At 40.8% G+C, this 21,287-nt stretch overlaps 1 protein-coding gene across 1 annotated transcript in view; it reads right to left on the reverse strand.

The window, feature by feature from the left end:
* radil2b (Ras association and DIL domains 2b) overlaps nucleotides 1-21,287 on the reverse strand; it is a 39,161-nt gene that overhangs the window by 13,592 nt on the left and 4,282 nt on the right. Inside the window, exons 2-10 of the mRNA XM_085415689.1 lie at nucleotides 19,166-19,371; nucleotides 17,733-17,907; nucleotides 14,743-14,975; nucleotides 13,345-13,766; nucleotides 5,109-5,405; nucleotides 4,596-4,988; nucleotides 4,020-4,057; nucleotides 3,708-3,934; nucleotides 3,346-3,458 (exon numbers count right to left, since the gene is read on the reverse strand). Coding sequence (XP_085271815.1) covers nucleotides 3,346-3,458; nucleotides 3,708-3,934; nucleotides 4,020-4,057; nucleotides 4,596-4,988; nucleotides 5,109-5,405; nucleotides 13,345-13,766; nucleotides 14,743-14,975; nucleotides 17,733-17,907; nucleotides 19,166-19,371 — 2,104 coding nt within the window. The remainder of the gene's footprint in view (nucleotides 1-3,345; nucleotides 3,459-3,707; nucleotides 3,935-4,019; nucleotides 4,058-4,595; nucleotides 4,989-5,108; nucleotides 5,406-13,344; nucleotides 13,767-14,742; nucleotides 14,976-17,732; nucleotides 17,908-19,165; nucleotides 19,372-21,287) is intronic.

Raw genomic sequence — 21,287 nt, forward strand, 5'->3', positions numbered from 1 at the left:
TACACAGACATCTCCCTTCCTCTCCGATCTCACTCTTAGACCCACCAAGCATCCGAGGCCAACTCCAGCCATAGATCACATTCCTAAAAAGCTGAATATGGCTCGTGTGGGCTTGGCATTGCACTGCAAAAAGAACTGCTGAGTGAAGGGTTTTGAAGCAATCCACCCTGAGGAGATCAGTTTACTTTCACTAACGCTCTGAAGCTAGGAAAGGCCGAACATGAACAGGAGAACGTAACGACCACGGATCCCACTGCACATAAGACGCTGGAAATGGCTGAACAATAAAGCAAATAATCTTGCAAATGTTGCTGGTTGGAAAATATCTCTCAGTGGAATCAGGGCAGAGAGGATTTATTCACTCAGCAGCACTGGATTCTGGGATTACCACATGCATCCATGGCACGTATTAGCCTGGGGTAAAAAAACATAAAACTGCATTCATTGTGACGAACACGTAAACACGCAGTCTGCCCACAAGCCTGTTAAAGTGCGCCTTTATTCATCACGACATGTCTTCAGCTGCAATAGCTGCTCACCAGTGGCGCCTTTTGTTTTCCATCCCGCAGCAATAACCCTCACATCAGATGGAAAGCCATGAAAAACTCCTAAATAAACAGAGATTTAAGAAACTTTTAGCATGTCTGCTGAGATTTAAAGCTGAATTTGCTGTGATCTAGGAGGAGTTATAATGTTATCAAACAAGAGGTTTTTCCTGGGTCACCTTGTGGAGCAACCTGTCAGGATTTAATATAACTTTATACTGCCTCAGACAAGCTACACTACATAAAACGCTACTGTAGACTAACAGTGGTCACACCACAGGCCTCATGGCTCTGAGCTTTCTAAGTTGTGGCATTCATGATGGATGACAAAACATGCCTGGATTAACAGGACAAGAACAGAAAAAAGCAAAAATCAAAGAAGACTATGTGAGAAGAAAGCGAGTTCAATCTGCCCAAACAGCAGAGAAATAACTTTATCCTCTTCTCTTTTGTCTAGTAATCAAGATTATGCAGCACAAATAATACCTCACATTAACCCATCCTTGGCTCATGAACGATTCATAGAATAGATTACAATAAAATAAAGTTTTAAAAGATACATTCAGTTAAAATAAGATCTACGTGGTTTAATTCAATTCAATTTTATTTATACAGCACCAAATCACAACAACAGTTGTCTTAAGGCGTTTTATATTGTAAGGTAGACCCTACAATAATACATACAGAGAAAAACCCAACAATCATATGACCCTCTATGAGCAAGCACTTTGGCGACAGTGGGAAGGAAAAACTCCCTTTTAACAGGAAGAAACCTCCAGCAGAACCAGGCTCAGGGAGGGGCGGGGCCATCTGCTGCGACCGGTTGGAGTGAGAGAAGGAAGACAGGATAAAGACATGCAGTGGAAGAGAGCCAGAGATTAACTGTACTTGACTTTACCAATCAATCTATCTTCCTTCAGCAATTTTAAGTTCACCGCAAGTGACGCTGTACAAGATGGATAAAAAAACCCAACAGCAACAGTATTTTGGTGGAGAAGGTGGCAGTTTGTTGTAATACCCTGTTAACATTTAATATCTGGTCAAAACTGGGACAACTGGTGCTTTCCTGTGTCCCCTGAAGTTCTTCATGATCTGCTGTACCATTATATAACACAGCCGAACGAACTATTAGTTGCTCTAATTTGTAAATTGTTTTGTAGAGATAACTAACTGACAATGAAAAGGAAATTATAAATATTACCAGTTGATTGGATATACTCCAATAAAGTATTTTATAAGCAAAACGGTGCAGGAGAGAAGTTAAGGTGAACCAGCTGAACATTACATTTTCTAAAAGGTAAAATTATGCATCATGTTAGAAATTACTATCTGTAGGCAGGTATCTAGACCATATCCTCCAACACTTTTCCTCTTTAAAGAACCAGGGTCATATTACTGAGTTCCTTCCTTCACAGGAAAATTGTTTAAGAAAAGAAAATTGCAGCTACCAGAATTTATGTGAGACCTCTGTTTTTCTATCTTTAACATGTCAGCATGTCAGGCTGGCTAATGTCATTTGCTAATGATGTCTTGGATGTGGCCTAATACTTGAAAAGACAGAACTCTTTAAATCTGCATTGTTCGTTTGAAGCATCACGGTAACTGGAAGAGGAGACTTCCATATCAACTATCAGCTTAAAGATGTAACTGTATGACTCCAAAATAGGACAGTCTCCTGATTAATTTTTTTTGGATGCTATTTTCACCCACACCCACACACTTAACTGGAAATTTATCTGAATCTTTCCTGGGCAGAGCTCCATGGGTGTGGCGCTTTAGTGAAAGTGCACAACTGGATACTGTGGCTACAATAAAATATGTTTTTTCTCTTTTCCCAAGGAACACTGTGTGAATAAAGCACAACATAAATCAATACAAACATACAGACTAAGAACTGTAAATGATTTACCTTTAGTGTCAGGAACTTGGCAAAATGTGCTTACTAGTTTTCCTACTGTGAGATAAGTATGAACATCAGTCTTTAGTCTAGGAACTAAAATTGGACCTAGAACAAGGAGACAACTAGCCTAGCTTAGCATAAATAATGGAAAGGAGCTTGACTAACTCTTAAACTTCTAGAAAAATTAGACAACCATATACCAATACAGACATTTCACTTGTATATTTGAATTAATAATTCTTTTTTTTGCCTTTGGGAAACCTGGCCTTTTTATTGCTCAAGGTGGAATCATAGTTTACTAACAAGGTGCTAACTTACTGGAATACAGTGTGTTTTCACTGGCAAGAAACATCCAAACTAAGAAGGAAGAAAGAAAGAGTAAAAAAAGAAGAGAAAAGCTACAAAGCTTGAAAACCAAAAAAAAAGAAGCTAAAAGGGTGCAAAAAAAGTAGGTCTTCATTACTTCATTAGTACAACTGTCACATCATACAGACATTTGAAACTTTGTTAGCATGAGAATATGTGCACAAAGTCCTTTCTCTACAAATAAAAAGAAAAGTTGAAAGAAATGGTTCCTTGCTAACACACACACACACACACACACACACACACACACACACACACACACACACACACACACAAAGGCCCTTGGTGTCCCGCCTCTCTCCCATGTCACAATGCACTCAGTGTGGTCTGGCAGCATTGCTGCTCTGTCTGCTAGAAAGCTACTGGAATGCTAACTAAGCTCTTTATTCTCAGCCATTTGCAATGGGTGGACCAGATGATCTACAAGTTGTCTATGCAGGTCAGATCGTTTCCTTCCAGTTAAACCAAGGACATATGTAATCAGCAATTTGTAAACCGCACCACTGAGTCACTTCCTTGATAGTAGTCTGTTACCTTAGTGAAGTAGTACACACACTGCTGAAAGGCGAGCATGATGACCTCCTCTAGGACAGCTATCGTCTCTTCGCTGGCTGAACGGACGCAGGACATCAGAAGCTCTAACAATACTGAAAGGTATACATTCAGAAACGCATAAATGTCATGTAATCATATGGTTGGAAATGTGGACTGTGCTTCATAATGTTGCACTGTTTGGTTGCACTACTGCCCAGCATAAGATAAATAAGGAATATGATGAATTTTAAATTATGCCAGCAGAGATCAAGAATAAAAATCCGGAGTTGGAAACAAGCAGAATAGCTCCTCTTTCATTATTATCATGGTTACATGCTCTCTACAGCACCTAAACAACTAACCCAAGTTCTTTACTTCCTTGCTCTCATCATCTTCCTTCTCTGGTTCCTCCTTTTGTTCCTCCTCTTCTCGGGCTCTCCACTCCAGAATAAGAGGCAGCTGGTGCTGAATGAGCTGCAGCAGCTCCAGGCTGTTTGACATCCACACCACTAGGGGGTGCAGTCCAGGGATCAGCTCTTGAAGGCAGAGAAGAGTGGGGTCTTCTGGGTTTGAACCTTCGCACCTGAGACTGCAACACAGGAGGAAAGCTGTGCAGTGTTCTCTGTGAACTGTAATATAATTAGTGTCGGGGAAATAAAGAAAGCTCTGCTTACACTTCAGGCTGAACTGCAGCCAGCTCCTTGGTCTGCTCCTGCACGACAAGATTAAAAGTTTTGGAGTGACTTAAAATAGCAATAGGTAAAATTGTAAGCCAGAGCCATCTGGGGGATATAACACAGTATTTCTCTGTTCTTCAGATAGTAACTTAATTTAGTAATTCAGTCCTTGGTTGCTACAGTGAACAGCAGTTTGAGTTCCTAAGAAATGATTCCCTGAAGAAAGTTCTGCTTTGGGAAATTAACTTTTGGAACAGAATTTTAAGCCTGATTTTCTCCCTGCAGACATTTTCTCTTTGGTCTCGGTGTGCTCGTGCTGGATGCACTCAGCAACACTTGAAAGTGACCTCTCCTTTGGTTAGCAGTGAAGCAGATGATTGAAAAAGACTGTAAGCACATCATGGCGACCAGCTATGGATCTCTTTAAATATTAACCTGTGCACATCCTTTTTTAAACATGAAATCTCTGATTTCCTGACATTGAACACATCTGGAGCAACTTTTTTTGCTTGTTGTTGTTATGCTCCACTTTAAAATGTGGCCGAGCTCCTTATGTCTGTTACTACAACTCACCCACATGGCACTCTGAACTCCACTTGCAATACGCAGCAGAAGCCTGCGTAGGTCTGACGTTTGAAGACAAACTGATGAATACTGAACACACATGCACAACAGGAATGCAACAGTCAATGGTGGTCTACCACTGATGCTGCTACTGCTCCCCATAGCAACAATCTCCTTCACAATAATGTCCTCGTCTTCAGCTGCATAGGTAAGAGTCAGACTGTGGCCTTCAGGTGATTTTAGAAATGGAGGCCCTCCGCTCAAGGGCAGTTTGCAGTTTGGGCTCTGGTAGGTGATGCAGGTGCTACAGAGGATCTTTTCGCTTGTAGTTGCAGAGGTGGTGTGACCTAGAGTCCAGGAGGCGGCAGACAGGCTGGGTTCAAGAGCATCACTGATCACTTCCTTCATTTTCCAGAAAGAAACAAGAAACATGAAACATGAAGCAGGATTTGCACTTAAGAAAAAATCCAAATTGATTAAAAGTAAAAGATTTTGGTTCTTGTGAAGGTAATCTGCCGTTACCTTGTGCATTGAAGCTAGAGGGTCTTTGAAAAGAAACAAGTAGTGCTGTCCCAACCCAATAATATCACCAGAGCAAAGCGGTTCCTCATTTCTCAGCCCTTTTCCATTCTTAGTGACCACGGCATCCTGACGCGGGCAGAGAACGGTGGGTGCAACGGCGCTGTGGCGAAGGAAGTAGCAGTGTCTCGGAAGAATATCAGCGGCAAAGAGAAGGATATCAGCCTTTGACCCTTCCTTGTGACCGCTTTGTTGACCAACAACAATATTTGGGCTGGCAAGGAGGTAGATGACAAAGTCCTGAGTGAAGAAATAAATGACAAGTTACCAAACAATCACCAAGAGTTCACTATATCTCATCTTCTCTCAAATGTATTCCACCCTGTACAGTGCCGTTGTCTGCTGGTGCTTTGTTCAGGCATGCTCAAAGAATTTCTTTTAGTATATAAAGAAGCATTATGATTACCTGACCTCCCATGTGAGATTTTTATTTTTTTTTAACTTTGGTATTATTGTTTTGGTTTTACCTGCTTCTTTGATTACATTTAACTTCCAGATCTACTTGGTTTAATTCAATTCTATTCAATTTTATTCATACAGCGCCAAATCACAACAACGGTCGCCTCAAGGCGCTCTGTATTGTAAGGTAGACCCTACAATAATACATACAGAGAAAAACCCAACAATCATATGACCCCCTATGAGCAAGCACTTTGGCAACAGTGGGAACTAAAAACTCCCTTTTAACAGGAAGAAACCTCCATCTTAACCAGGCTCATGGAGGGGCCCCCCCTCCATGAGCCTGGTTAAGATGGTGACCGGTTCAGGTGAGAGAAGGAAGACAGTATAAAGACATGCTGTGTTTAAGCACCAAAAGCTTTAGAATGGATCATAGTTTTGGTTCAAATCAGAACTTGCACAATGATCCAGTGACAGGTTCCAATACTTCTAATATAGCCTATGAATGGTTGCCTGAAGAGGATTTAGTGATAGTAGGAAAGCTAAAAAACAAGAATGCAAAGATCTGCTTAATACAATTCAATGACAAGTGTCTGCACAGTGAATGCTAGCATGCTGTACTTGAGTATAAACAGTGGTAAAAAAAACCAGCATTTAGTAACAGAAAGGTGTGTCCACACAGGCAAGGCCAACATGGAAATCTGTGCTGACACAAAATCTGTGACATTCAGTGACTTCAGTAGGGTTCAACTTTTCTGAACTTTGAGGCGAGCAACGGAAGTGACTGTCACTGAGCTCAAACCATATTTTAATTACCATATGACAGGATTGTAAATATATTTGAGGGTTATCCAGTTATCCAGGAAATCGAAGTCTGGAATGTCCGCTATCAACCAACCATCAGCAATAAAGCAAATTGCTACTGGTGTGAATGCCATAGACATTCCAGACAGACCTCTGAGGTCTAAGTCATCGTAGGTGGAACACTACTATTAATGCTAACGCTAAACCTATATTTTAGAGAAGGTAAAAACTGATATATTTTTTTTATTTTTGTCTGATTAATTTCTTTGTACCTTGATTGCAGAGACTTGGGAGCACAATTTAAAGGTACAGTAAGTAATCTTTTGACATTATTTAGTAGAAAAAAAGACAGTTGTACTCATAAATATACATTGATTAGTGTATATGTACATCTTCTAAAAAACTGATGCATTCTCACAAACTCGGAATGAATTCATTAAAAATACATGGCAGCGAGCGCTCCTGTGGGAATTTGGAGGGATAAGAAAAGATTTTACACACTGTATCTTTAATAAAAAAGAAAAAATACATATTACATAAAAATACATACAAAAACTGTGAAAACCTGGCCAGACTGCAGGACTGTTTTGAAAACACGGACTGGAGCGTGTTCGAACATCAGGACCTTGAAGAGCACACAACATCAGTGCTCTCATATATTAACTTCTGTGTCAACAGTGTCACTGTGGACAAACGTCTCCGGGTGTATTCCAACCAGAAACCCTGGATGACTAAAGAGGTCCAGGTCCTGCTGAAGCAACGTGACGCCGCTTTTAGATCCGGTGATGGTATGCAGTACAGTGCAGCCAGATCTCAGTTGAAAAGAGGCATCAGAGAGGCCAAGGCAGCGTACAAGAGAAGGATCGAAGACCACTTCACCACCAACAACTCACGACAGGTATGGCAGGGAGTTCAGCACTTAACCAACTACAAACCTGGTAATACCACGTTGACTGAGGGTAACGCGGAGCTTGCAGAGGAGCTGAACCACTTCTTCGCACGCTTTGAGGTGAAGGGACCAGAGGCAGCAGCAGCAAAAACATCGGACAGCAGCAGCCCAAGCCTCATAGTGCAGGAATATGAGGTGAGGCGCACACTGAGGGCAGTGAACCCCAGGAAGGCCACCGGACCAGATGGGGTAACCGCAAAGGTCCTAAAAGAGTGTGCAGACCAGCTGGCTGGGGTCTTCACTAAGATCTTCAACACTTCACTGTCCCAGTCCTGCATCCCGCCGTGCCTAAAGTCAGCCACAATTGTCCCACTGCCAAAGCGTACTAACATTAGCAGCCTCAACGACTACCGACCAGTTGCTCTAACACCTGTTATAATGAAGTGCTTTGAGAAACTGGTCCGACGTCACATCATGTCCTGCCTGCCACCCACACTCGACCCGCTCCAGTTTGCATACAGAGCTAACAGATCAACTGAAGATGCCATTGCTACAACGCTCCACACCACCATCTCTCACCTGGAAGTGCAGGGCCGTTACGCCAGGCTGCTCTTTGTTGACTTTAGCTCTGCTTTCAATACGATACTCCCGGACAGACTAATAGATAAACTGCTGGAAATTGGACTTCCTTCCACCACCTGCCGCTGGATCAGAGACTTCCTCTCAGACCGTGTACAGAGAGTTAGAGTGGGGCCTCATCTTTCCTCAGCCCTCAGCCTCAACACCGGCTCTCCACAAGGCTGTGTACTGAGTCCCCTACTGTACACTCTGTATACACATGACTGTGTTAGTTCCCACCCAGACAACACAGTCATCAAGTTTGCAGATGATACCACTGTGGTGGGGCTCATCTCAGGGGGAGATGAGACTGCATACAGAGCTGAAGTTCAGAGGCTGTCAGATTGGTGTGCAGATAACAACCTGGACCTCAATACCACCAAAACAAAAGAACTGGTAGTTGACTTCAGAAGGAGGAAGTCCGAGCTGCAGCCTGTCAGCATCAACGGGGAGTGCGTGGAAAGGGTCTCCAGTTTCAAGTTTCTGGGTGTGCACATAGACACAGACCTCCAATGGAGCTCTAACACCTCTGCGGTCTTAAAGAAGGCCCAACAGCGTCTCCACTTTCTGAGAATCCTCAGAAAAATGTACCTGAAGAAGGAGCTGCTGACCGTCTTCTACCGCTGCTCCATTGAAAGTGTGCTGACATATTGCATCGGTGTGTGGTTCTCCAGCTGCACCACAGCACACAGAAAGGCACTCCAGAGGGTCATCAACATGGCCCAAAAAATCATTGGACATCCTCTTCCCTCCCTGAAGGACCTGTACAGCACTCGCTGTCTCAAGAGGGCACGCAGCATCCTACGGGACTGCACACACCCAGGACACCGGGTGTTTAAGCTGCTGCCGTCTGGCAGGAGGTTCAGGCTGCTGAGGTCCCGAACAAATAGACTCAAGGACAGCTTTTACAACAGGGCAATAGCCCTGATCAATGTAAATAGCTGACCTGACTGGATACCTCCCTGGACTTTTTAGGGGGAGGTAACAATGTTTAAAACGATAACAATAATATTTATATTTATAACAAGGTGCAATAATAATTAATGTGCAATAATAACAGTGTGCAATACACATACACTTATTCTTCTTTTTTATACTAAGTTAATATACTGTGTTGTGTTGTTTGTTACGTTGTGATGTGTCATATCGTGTCGTGTTGTGTTATATGTAGTGCCGACGTAGGACAGTTTTTTCCAATTTCATTGTACTACTGTACTATGTATGACTGTGCAATGACAATAAAGAGTTATCTTATCTTATCTTATCTTATATTCTGATTGCCCAAGTTTAAGAAAGCATATCAATCACTGAAGAGCCAGCAGCAGTCTAGTTGCGGTTGAAGAATAGCGTCAAAATTAAAGTTGAACAGATGTTGCAGATGTTACTCTGTCATCAGCTCAAGGTGCTTCTTAAATAGCGCCTGAATGTCCTTGTTAGACTTTCTAGTAATAGGTTTGCATTCAAGAATCATTTTCTTCTGTCTATTTGCCAATTATATAGACAGTGGAAAAAAACAACAATTAAAAAAAACTTGAGAAAATTATGAGCAGAAGAAAGAAAAGCACACACTTCAAACCTCACACATTTGTGTCCACTGAGCTAACTGCCATTATGTTCATGTGGTAGCATTACTGAGTTAATGATGCTGATCTGACACATGCTGCAAACTTCACAAACCAAAGGGTAACGTGAAGTCGACTACATCGATCTTATATACACAGTCTGTGGTTAATCAGCAACATATCTGCAACATGTTAACAGACTGCATCCATTTGACTTTGTTTGGTCTGTAAAAAATGTTATAAAAAAAAGGCTCAAATCTGAGTAATGAGTGCTTTTGTAATGCTTGAGTTCATTTTATGGATAGTGCTGTGATCTGGAGACACAACTACACACTTTAGCCCTTTTGTTAATCACTAACAAAAAGAAAGATTGAATTTAGTGCATTACGTCAGTCCACCATCAGCTATGTAACAGTCTCCCTCAAACAAAGCTTAGCAATCTGATCATGTGGAGGTACTGGAATTAAAATCTAGATCCAAGCCTGATTAGACAAACAATGTTTTATTAGCCCCAGTGAGTGGCAAGCATAGTGTGTAGAGATTATTATGTTTGACATTCCCCTTGTGATGCTTGTGTTTTCCAACTGGACAGATTAAAGCTGAATTAATGCACAAATAAACTCTTTAAACCTTTATAATAGTATATCTTGGGGGTACATGATTATATTCTTATGAAGGGTATTTTGGGAAAGAGCTGTGACGCAGAGCTAAAGCACTGCAGAATCTGTGTATGTGTGTGTGTGCCTGCATGTGTGCGGCTGTTGGCCACCGTTAAAAAACCACTGGTAATCAGTCAGGAAGCAGTGCCAGGCTTGTCTTCTTCTGTTTCCTGAACAGTGTTTTTATACTGACAGTTTTTCTACGTGCTGTTCACTGACCTTCACAATAATGATTCTTTCCGCTGCCTCTCACTTTCACTTAAGAAAACAATGGATTTTACAGCACATGTAACACTATACTTTAAAATGTAATGGTTTGCATATGGAAATATTTTTTAAAGAAGCTGAAAACAACGTACATGCAGCTAAAACTGTAGAGCAGTCTAAATTTACCGTTAGCTGAGTCGTGCCCAAAAATTATACCTCATCGTTTTAGCTAACCACACCTAACAGAGGCAGAGCTACTGACTGACTATAGCGGTTTTTAAGTGTAGAATCTACCTAGCTAACTGATAAAGCAAGTTCTCGTTCTATGAATTTTATATAAATGCATTTCAACTTAACAACGCATTAAATTGTCTGGTGAAAACTGCATGGTGCTAAAAGACTGAAGCTAAAACTGCCTATTCCAGTCAAAAGTTAGCATGCTCAGCAGTTGACATAAAAGACACAGCAATGTATTCCATTGTGTTACTCAATGAGAGTAACGTATTCTGAATGCTTTGGATTCAGAATACTCTTAATATAAAATGAGTAACAGTAGGGTGGACATTAGTTGAGGCTGCACTTTATGCAGCGATTTCGTATAGAAAATGACTCGGCGCGTAAATAAAACAGGCCCGCGGCTGCGAACCGTAGTAAAGAGACCTCTGGCTAATATGTCAGGTTCCATGTCGGGCTCGTAGCCGAAAACTAGCTTTACTTTGTTGTCTGGGTCAACTTTGCTAACGAGAGACAGAGCGAGGCGTTGAAAGGCTGCTCCAACGGAAGTTATTGTTTTGGAGGAAAACACGAACACAGTGTACAGTCGAGTCTAAATAGCTTACTTACAACTGGGTTCGTCAGGCACTCTTTTTGGCTGCAGTGGTTATTATTATATTTACATGTTCCATACATGCTATGGCTGTAACACTCTGCCTATTGCCTTCATATTAAATAATTTTTTGAATAATACTTTTAAAAAAATATTTCTTCACGTCATTATGCGGGCCGCAAGTAGAGGTGGCATGGGCCCCGAGATTGAGAAACAGACTCAATCTCGGGGCCTCTCAATGTGTGTTTTGTTTGCATTTCCACCGGCGTGGAATTACCAAAAATAGAGAGGGCATAGCCTAACATATGAAGCAGGAAAAGATCGCAGTGTAATCCCTTTATTTCGCAAAGTAACTGTACTCTGATAACCACCTTTTTAAACAGTAACTGTAATGGAATACAGTTACTCATATTTTGTATTTTAAATACGTAATGCCGGTACATGTATTCCGTTACCCCCAACACTGGAAACAGAATCATTGTTATAGTGAAAATGTAACTATGAGTACAAGATAAAATGTTAAGATCCATTCTGGCCAACTGCAAAAAAGTATAGTTTCCTAATCCTAATCCTAGAAAGTGTTACCATTCAAAACATCTTAAGATGTTAACATTATAGGGTTTGAGAAGCTTGCCAAACATTTACCTAACAGTTCTTTACTGGCTTGTCTCACTGTGTGTTAACAGACCTCTCTCAACTGAATTATAGTTGTTATTTATCTGTCTCTCTTCCACAGCATGTCTTTATCCTGTCTTCCTTCTCTCACCCCAATCAGTCACAGCAGATGGCCCCGCCCCTCCCTGAGCCTGGTTCTGCTGGAGGTTTCTTCCTGTTAAAAGGGAGTTTTTCCTTCCCACTGTCGCCAAAGTGCTTGCTCATAGGGGGTCATATGATTGTTGGGTTTTTCTCTGTATGTATTATTGTAGGATCTACCTTACAATATAAAGCGAAATGAATTGTCTGGTTTAAGCTCCAAGAGGGACACAAGAAAAATGCTTTGCTTGAGGCTTCAGAATGAGACCTCACTAACCAATGGGTGACCTCACAGTGGCCTTGTCCATCTTATACATACAGGCTATATTTAGGAAGTGTGAGGTGAGCCCCTTTGGGGGGGTCAATGTAGTGATCATGCTGGTCCAGGACCAGGATAAATGAGGAGTGTTACATCTTTGCCATGCATATGGATAAAAATAATGCAGATTGCTCAAGTCCCAAACAGATGCAGATGATCAACAGTGGCAAAGCCTAAGAAGAGAATTTAAGGGAAATAACCAAATGAGTTTGCCAATACTGTTGTCTGCCATTATTTTTTGTTTTTGTTTCTTTTGTGGGAGTGAACAGTTGGTAGTGTTACCCAAACTCAGCATCCGGGACAAACTTCCACACAGTAAGTAAAAACACATGTGTAGTTATTATGAACAGGACCATTTTTTTAAATGTTGCACATACACACTTTTTAGGTCTGTATGTAGTGTACTGTTATGCTGCTGGTTCTGTAAACATAATATGATAGCTATTGCAACTTTTTAGAACAAATAAATGAGGGAGCTCTGGCAGTAGCAGTAGAGGACATCAAAGTTAAGTGGTAACAATAACTTGAAATATAGTTTGGGATTCACCTTTCATGAGCACAATTCACAATTTTATCCCCGGGAAACTTTTAAAGCATTGATTACTTAACTATAAAGATAAACTTTATGTAATAGCTGAATTGTCATGACACTTTAATGCCAATTCAGCTTGTGTGCATCAGTAATGCTAATGCAATGACACTGTAAAATACACTGCTAGTTTACATCTTTTTAGTGCGATCATATAAATAATGACCTGGTTGTTGCTGAAGGTTCTGAAGGTGAGGTAAATAAAACAGTAGCTAAAGTACACAGTGTAACCAAAAGTTTTTCAGTTTGATTATCACTTTCTGCATGTTTCCTGTCTTGTCCTATTGGCCGAAGAGGCAAATTGCCAGAAAAAATAAAACTGACATCAGATAGACCATTCCCTAAACGTACACTATTGTCTTTTTAGTTTTTTTTTTATCATATAAAAACACCACTCACCCGCTACTAAACTCTTTAAATGGACGATTTCAACACTCGAACATGTATAAAAAGCCAAAGCACTGACAGGCATTGCTGTTTCCTACTGCTGCTGACATATGATTGGAAAACTGCTTTTCGGGGTCAGATGCAGAGCGTGTGTTTGGATATGATACCTGCGCGGGGTTGTAGCCCTGCAGCAGTAGCAGGTATGGACAGTCGTGAGGAGGGTGAATAGAGTACTGTGTGGTGTTATCGTCGCTGCTCTCTGTCTCCTCCCTCTCCGACTCCTCTACTTCCTGCTCGCCTCTCGGCCTTGACGGACAGAGGTTCTCTGTTTTGGCCCCCTCTGAGGGAGCTGCAAGGCTGTGAATGTGATTCTGTTCTGGATGCTCAAAGCTTTGCACTGACGTTTGATTCGGGCACTCGCTTTCATCCTTGACACGTTTTTCGTGATCTGTGTCGTGTTTGGTCTCTAAGAGGTCCATCTCACTTTTGCTCCTCCACAGTTTCTGGCTCCGGCTCATGGTTTTCTCTATGAGGGTGGAGGTCACTCTGGAGCGGCTCTTCTGCAGCTTACGAGCCTGAGCATTGATACCTGAGAGGGAGATGAATAAACAAATAAGAGAGCTGGGAATAGCGTTGTAACTACATCCAAACTGAGCTGCAGTAAAAATATACAGAGCTCAGGGCTAATGGAATGTGGTGATAGAGCAACACCCTTTTTTTTCTTCCTGAAGCAAGGTGAGGTGTGTGTGAGCCTCGGTCATTTGTCCATGGTGTGTTTATGCCAGGATGAACACAGAAGCACCATACAGGAAACAGACCTCAGTGGAAAGAAAGAGAGCTCATGGAAAAAAAGAAGAAAAAACGGCACCCCCGCAGCAGGCATCTACAAGCTGACACCGATAGAAGGCCATCACAAGCTGTGCCATTCATAAAAGCAAAACACATAACAGGACACAGTCTTACACTACGAACACAGCTGTGTCAACCACAGCTGGGGCCCCTAGTAGAAATGATTGTAGAAAATAGTCCAGCCAGTGCTGTTACAGTACCACGGAGTGTTTGTGTCAGGTATCTGTGGAAAGTTCTGGTGTTTTTCTTCTGTCACATCATCCCTTGTAAGGCCAATTAGATATTGTAGCAGTGTAAATCTTTTACAGCATTTTGCAGCAAGCAGTGAAGTACAAAAGATAGGGTGTGTCACTGGAAGAAATCTAATTAAACAAGTGTGTCTGCGACATCAATTACATTTAAAGTTTTAAAGAACATTTTAATGGAACTGAGAGCAAATGTGATCCCCAAATTTGCAGCAGAAATTGAAAAGAAAGGAAAAAAAGAAATAGTAGACCTATTAAAATATAGCTTGGCCTATGTGGCTTGGCCTACTTTCACTGGAACAACAACGTGCCAACAAACCACATTTTTACTGTGAGAACTTTAAAACTGGGCTTAACACTGACAATGCTTCATTTACTGGTGAAGACTCCTATTCCAGGGCATGCACCCTGGTTCAGGATGTGGTATAGTGTGCAGCGATAACTCCTTATTGCCCTGTGGCTATAGCGTACCAGCAGTGATGGTATCCTTCTCTTTGGATGTCTTCTCCTCTACTGAACTTCTCTTCTGGATTTCGAATCGTCTTGCCAAACCATCTCTGGGTTTCCACAGCGACTGCAGGAGGAGGGGTTTTTCATGGTCGCCCAGTACTCGGAAACCTTCTGTTCTCCACGGATGATTACTAATGGAACCAATGGTGTCACAGAGAACGTAGGACTCCGCTTCCTCCTTTCTCAGGCCATACCTAGATCACAGTTAGCCATGTTATCATCCTTTCAAACCCAGAGACAGAGCACTAAAACAGTAGGCAGCAAAATTTCTCCTGAGAATTTCTCCTGGACAATATCATTAATTCTCTTGAGACCGAAGCATTACATTCAGAAGCACTCAAGGTTTATGTTCGCTTGTTAGCAGCTAACTATGCCTGTTTCTTCACAGTGGGTTTATTAAATGTTTCTTGCGTAAAACACCCTTCTGCTGTGTCTAGAAACAAATTTCTTAAAAGAAGTGACAGCAAATTGCAAAACTTTATACTGAGCTCAAAAATGCTTAAATGCTCTGAACAAGTGAGAGAGACTGTTCTTGAGTGCAATATTAGCTCATCACCAAAAGCAACTGCTTTCACATAAGTGTTTATATACATTACATGCAGTACTATGTAAAAGTGCAATAAATTTCTTTATACTTTACTAGGATAATGGAAAGGAAGTGCAGCAATTTACTGATTATATTGTTTTTCTATTCAGGTTTGCTAATAGCATTGGTAAAATGTTTGGTATTATTCACGTGTTGAGAAAGAAATTAAAGCATCTGTTTTCATAATTTCATCAGTTTTGACAAGATTAATCACCCCCTAAAACCCGTTGCCATTGATTTTCAGTTTAATTCTTGCATAATTTGGCATGTCTAAGTCTTTTCTTTCCCCTTTCCTTCCTTAAGAATCACTTTTTGAGCTCTCCACTGAAACATTTTCTGTTGAGGCTTCAATGAAGGGGGTGAAATGCATCTATCTGACCCTGTTTCAGGTTTTTCCAGTTTCTTAAGAACATGACTTTTAGATAATGTTCATCTGGCACATTTGCTTTCATCCATCACTAAACATTCCTCAACATTTTTTAAGGACACACTGCATAATGCTGAGATATGTCAATTTTCAGGCTAATATATTTCTGGGAATCTACCCTGTTGGTACAAAAATAAAATTTTATGCCCCTTAGATTTTGTTATCCTCGGCACTTTTGTAGGATCAGCTAAAAAAAATGGGAACAAATTGTGTGCTTGTGACAAGCTTTTAGTAACAAACTTTACTGTTCTTTGCTAAGTTGTCTATAATGTGTAGACACAACACTGATTCATCCCTTGAATTAGATGAGTTTTTGTGCTTGAATGATTCATTTATCAGTGTTAAGTGGTAAACAAGTAAGTAAAATAAAAAACCCAAAACATTCCTCTGAAAATGTCAGGTACAAGGACGGGACTGAATCAGCAGCTAACGTCAAGAGAAAAACTAAAAGACCTTTAGAAAATCTGGAGCTCTATTGCTAAAAACACTTACAAATTAAAAGAAAGTCTTCGTCTTACAGTACTGTACTAACTTTACAATTTATCAATATAATTTTGACTGATAAACCTTCATAGACAAACAAACACAAGGTCAAATAAGTCAAACTGACTAACTTACTGTTTGCTAAGCCATTACGCTACTGCTAATGTTAGCAAGCACTGCCTGTTAACTGAATCTTCAAGCCTTTAATCCTGCTTCACTTTTTCATCTTTTTATGTAGAGTGCATACATCCAACCTAACAAATCTACCATATCATTGACAAACTATTATGTGTGCATAGATTTCTTAGCAACTAGTTGCACATTTGTCCATACAACAGAATTAATATTTAACTTTAGAGTTGTTTTGTGCTTGCTTGTTGAATGTTAATCCAATATTCACTTTACTTTGGGCTTTAATTCGATTTCCATTTGCTCCTGAGGGAAATATCTGTATTTAAAGATGCTAAAACCCAACTTTGTTTGCCAGCTAGTTGCTAACTATGTCTGCCTTTGTTGCCGTGCATGTAGTGGGTTTTTAAGAGCTGGAAATGGGTTTGCTGGGAGTGAACCAAGTAAAAAATGCTTCAGGCTGTTAGAAACTCAACAATTAGCTCCAAGAGGCTAAAATGTTTGGTATAATTGATGGAAGCTGTAGAAACTAGGGGTGATTCTTAGTGGTTTCTTCACTGTTGGCACCATTTTTAACTTTACATATTGTAATGGGTCAATGGTTAACATTAAAGGAATTAATGCAGCTTTGACACATTTGTCTTCCAGATGTAACAGACCCTCCTTTTATTCTGTTTCTTTGAAGTAGTCAAAGCAGTATCTTATGAATATTACAATAAACCTGTTTTCATTACACAAAAAAATAATTATTTGAGAGTGTTTGCTGAACCGTTACTAAATGCATAAAGTAGTAATGGCATATTTAAATGTCACTGCTGCAGAGAATTATTTTCACTAAGAGAAAAGAGTCATGATTTACTCCTTCCTCTACAAAGTGAATACCGCTTGCATTAATCATCCCATTATGTTTTTTGGCTGAAATATAAGCAAACGCTGACAGACACTGATTCTCTAGAGGCTGCCTCGGAGCTGGGCCACACTGGCCGTCTTTAACACAAGCCTGTGGTTTTCTCTGGTCCTTTTCAGCAATACTAACTCAGTGGCCCTGTGTGCACTATACTGCAGTTATAACAAACAGAGCAACGGGTCATACCAACTTTGTTCATCTGAAATATACAATACTAAACACAGAAACGTAAATGCGCTAACCTTTCATCAGGCACTATAGCCAGTCTATAAAACTATTCTGACTGCATTGATATACAAACTCCGCTCCAGCAGAAGAAGCATATGGATATACATAACTCAGCCAGGCTCATGAGCAAACACACAAAGCAGGCACATATGGCAGGCAGACGCATGTTCCCAGATAACACATGGTCTCACCGTTCAAGGGCCTCTTTGACGAGCTCTTTTGCACTGGAGTGCGTGGTGGCGAGGACGCTTTTATAGTGAGCTCCTTCCAGGATTTCATTTCCAAAGATCTTCAGGATTCCTGGGGCAGTTATCTGATTGGACAGCTCAGATGGGTCTTCTGCAATTAAAGCATCTGCAGAGATCACTGCAGAAAGGGAAGGAAGGTTTAATGCTTTACTCAGTTGTGGTTTGGTATTATCGATGAAAGGCCAAACTTTTACATGTGATTACAAAAATTAGTTTTTATTAAAGGAGCTCCATGTTTTATTCTTAACTCTGCTAGAGTAGCTTTGTATGATTCACATTTAGTAAATACTATATTTACTTTTTTTTTAACCTCATTCTTGAAGTCAGGTTAAGTCAGGTTTCCTCTGAGTTGCTGCCCATTAAAAAACAAAAGGTTTGAACAGAAGGTTGGTGGGGCTTCTGTGCTCAGGGCCAGTTTCGGTATATCTACTCTATCTTCACATCATATAGAGCCAAGAGTAGAAGAAAAACTGTCAGAAATTGAGTGGATAGAACAGCCTGAAGCCTGAAAAAGTATAACAGGTCCCCCTTCACGGAGCATTAGTAAAAAAGCATGCAGTAAAACAAGTTTAATGCTAACTGATGCAGTTTAGGCTGGTTCCTCAGTTTCTCTTTAGCTGATTGTCATTCAAAACAATTTTAACCAATTTCAGAATGCATATTTGCATTTGAATGCACTTTGTTTTTGTGACTTTCCAAAAATTGAAGGACAATGTAATGAAAAAATATGGTGAAAATTAATGTACAGTAAGTGCAGTGGTTCCCATATAGCACTTTTTTACTCTACGTGAACACTCAAAGCACTATATAATCACACTAGCATTTATTTCTACATCCAGGTGCTCTCTATCTCACATTCTCACTCCAATGAACATAATGGGAGCAACTCAGGTTCACTCAGGTTCAGCATCTTGCCCAAGGACACTTTGGCTGGCTAGGAATCACATTTCCTGCCTTCCGATAGTAGATGACCTGCTCTACACCCTGAGCCACAGCCCCTTACTGTACATCCATGACCCGCTGATGAATATTCTTTATAACACAAACTGCACAACTGATGCAGCCAGTTTAACTTAGTGGTATTGTTTGATTTAATCAAAACAATTATTATTAAAATGAAAACAGCAGAGGCAGAGCTACTCTGACTTTTATTTTCTAAACTGGCTCAGCCTGCATGCAAGATTTTGGTATTAATCTAAAGCGCTTGCAAACTAGTGCCAAAATAGCTCTGATGATATCATTTGGGTCATCGTCTTGCACATCATCACTTATCCCAGAGCCACAAGTCATCTGTGCTAAAAACACTAGCTGTAGCATTAGCACAACAAATCCTGAGTGTAAACATGCAGGGAGAAAGTAAAGTCACTGTGACGTACTGCTTCCCTTCCTGGTGTGGACAGACAATGATGACTTGAGTCCTGCAGTCAGTGCCATGGAGCCTGAGGTGGAGGTGGGGGTGCGGAGAAAGACACCTGAGAGGCGGTGGGTGTTCCGACGAATGCGGCTTTTGCAGGGCTGTCTTATGGCCACGCCCTCAGCAGATCTGCTAGCAGATGAACTTCCAGTGGATGAAGCTGAACTGCTAAATAAAAAAGTAAAAAAAGAGTGTTTGAGAAACATTTTGAACACTTACCAGCTGGAGGACTGATAAAGCCATCACATCGGTTCAAGATCAAGGAAGACATGTTTGCGTCTTCAATCAATCAGACAATCATCAGCCACAAAAAAAGGGAACCAAAACAAAGATATCAGAAAAAGCAAATCGAATCATAAAGTATCATGTCCATTCTTGAAAGCAGCACGTATGCTAGGCACATACCGTTCTGACCGTAATGCAGTGCTGCCTGGTTTCCTTCACCATGCTTCTCTAAGCTCTCTTGGGACATGAATGAAATAATCAAGTGTTGCTTTACTTCTGACTGAGCCTCTAAGCTACTTATCATTATGGTTCAAAGGTTCTCTGCAGTTACGCCACCACTTGGAAATAAACGATTTTACATGTCTGATTGATAATCTTAGCACTCCTAGTTGCACATAAGCAGTTGCATTAGAGGATAATGAAAGCTCCTTCAAGTTCTCTCGGCTCAAAATGTGGGTTTATTTGTAGAAGAAATACGCAGTGGCATTTTTTTCAGTTTGGTCTTCAGCTTCTGAATCAGGCCAATAGTCTTAAAAAAGGAAGACCAGCACCAGTAGCTGAGTTCATCATAGTGTAGTGTGTGTAGTAGTGTGCAACAATACTGCAAGGCTCTAGCTGTACCAAACTTAAGTTCATGTGTCCATGTTGAATTAAAAACCACTTGCCTGAGCTTTTTCAACTTTGAACTGAACTTCAGTGTGACAGTATCATTGTCCATGTATGTGTTAGTGCAGCTTCACTGCTGGCATCTTTATGGTTGTGTTTCTTCAAGGGATAAGTCCCTGTAGAGCAAGGTGAATTTTGCTGAATATCTTTCATTTAAAACCTCGTTTTATTTTATGATGAAATACTTTTGTAATGGCTCTTGTTGTGTATGATACCTATAGTTTGCGTTTCCTGGTCTTAGCTGACAGGTTTGGTACCCAGTGTGGTCTTCTGCTGGTGTAACCCATCTGTTTCAAGGTTACATATGTTGTGCACTTGATTAGTGGTTATTATTTCAGTTTGTGGTCTTCTTATCAGCTCAAAGCAGTCTGACCATTCTCCTCTGAGCTCTGGCATTTTCATTTTAATCTCCACGCCACATCTAAAGTCACTTAAATCATCATTCTTCCCTATTCTCATGATCAGTTTGAAATTCAGTAGGTCACCTTAATTATGGCTAAATGGCTAAATGGAGTTCCTGCAGTGTGACTGTCTGATTAGATATCTGTGTCAATGAGTGGTTGAACAGATGTACAGTGGGGCAAAAAAGTATTTAGTCAGCCACCGATTGTGCAAGTTCCCCCACTTAAAATGATGACAGAGGTCAGTAATTTGCACCAGAGGTACACTTCAACTGTGAGAGACAGAATGTGAAAAAAAAATCCATGAATTCACATGGTAGGATTTGTAAAGAATTTATTTGTAAATTAGGGTGGAAAATAAGTATTTGGTCACCTCAAACAAGGAAGATCTCTGGCTCTCACAGACCTGTAACGTCTTCTGTAAGAAGCTTTTCTGTCCCCCACTCGTTACCTGTATGAATGGCACCTGTTTGAACTCATCATCTGTATAAAAGACACCTGTCCACAGCCTCAAACAGTCAGACTCCAAACTCCGCCATGGCCAAGACCAAAGAGCTTTTGAAGGACACCAGGAAAAGTATTGTAGACCTGCACCAGACTGGGAAGAGTGAATCTACAATAGGCAAGCAGCTTGGTGTGAAAAAATCAACTGTGGGAGCAATCATCAGAAAATGGAAGACATACAAGACCACTGATAATCTCCCTCGATCTGGGGCTCCACGCAAGATCTCATCCCGTGGGGTCAAAATGATCATGAGAACGGTGAGCAAAGATCCCAGAACCACACGGGGG

The sequence above is a fragment of the Rhamphochromis longiceps genome, linkage group LG8 (genome assembly GCF_057381845.1).
Source record: "Rhamphochromis longiceps isolate RC_006_pf linkage group LG8, R_longiceps_female_GT1.1, whole genome shotgun sequence".
NCBI classification, from domain to species: Eukaryota; Metazoa; Chordata; class Actinopteri; order Cichliformes; family Cichlidae; genus Rhamphochromis; species Rhamphochromis longiceps.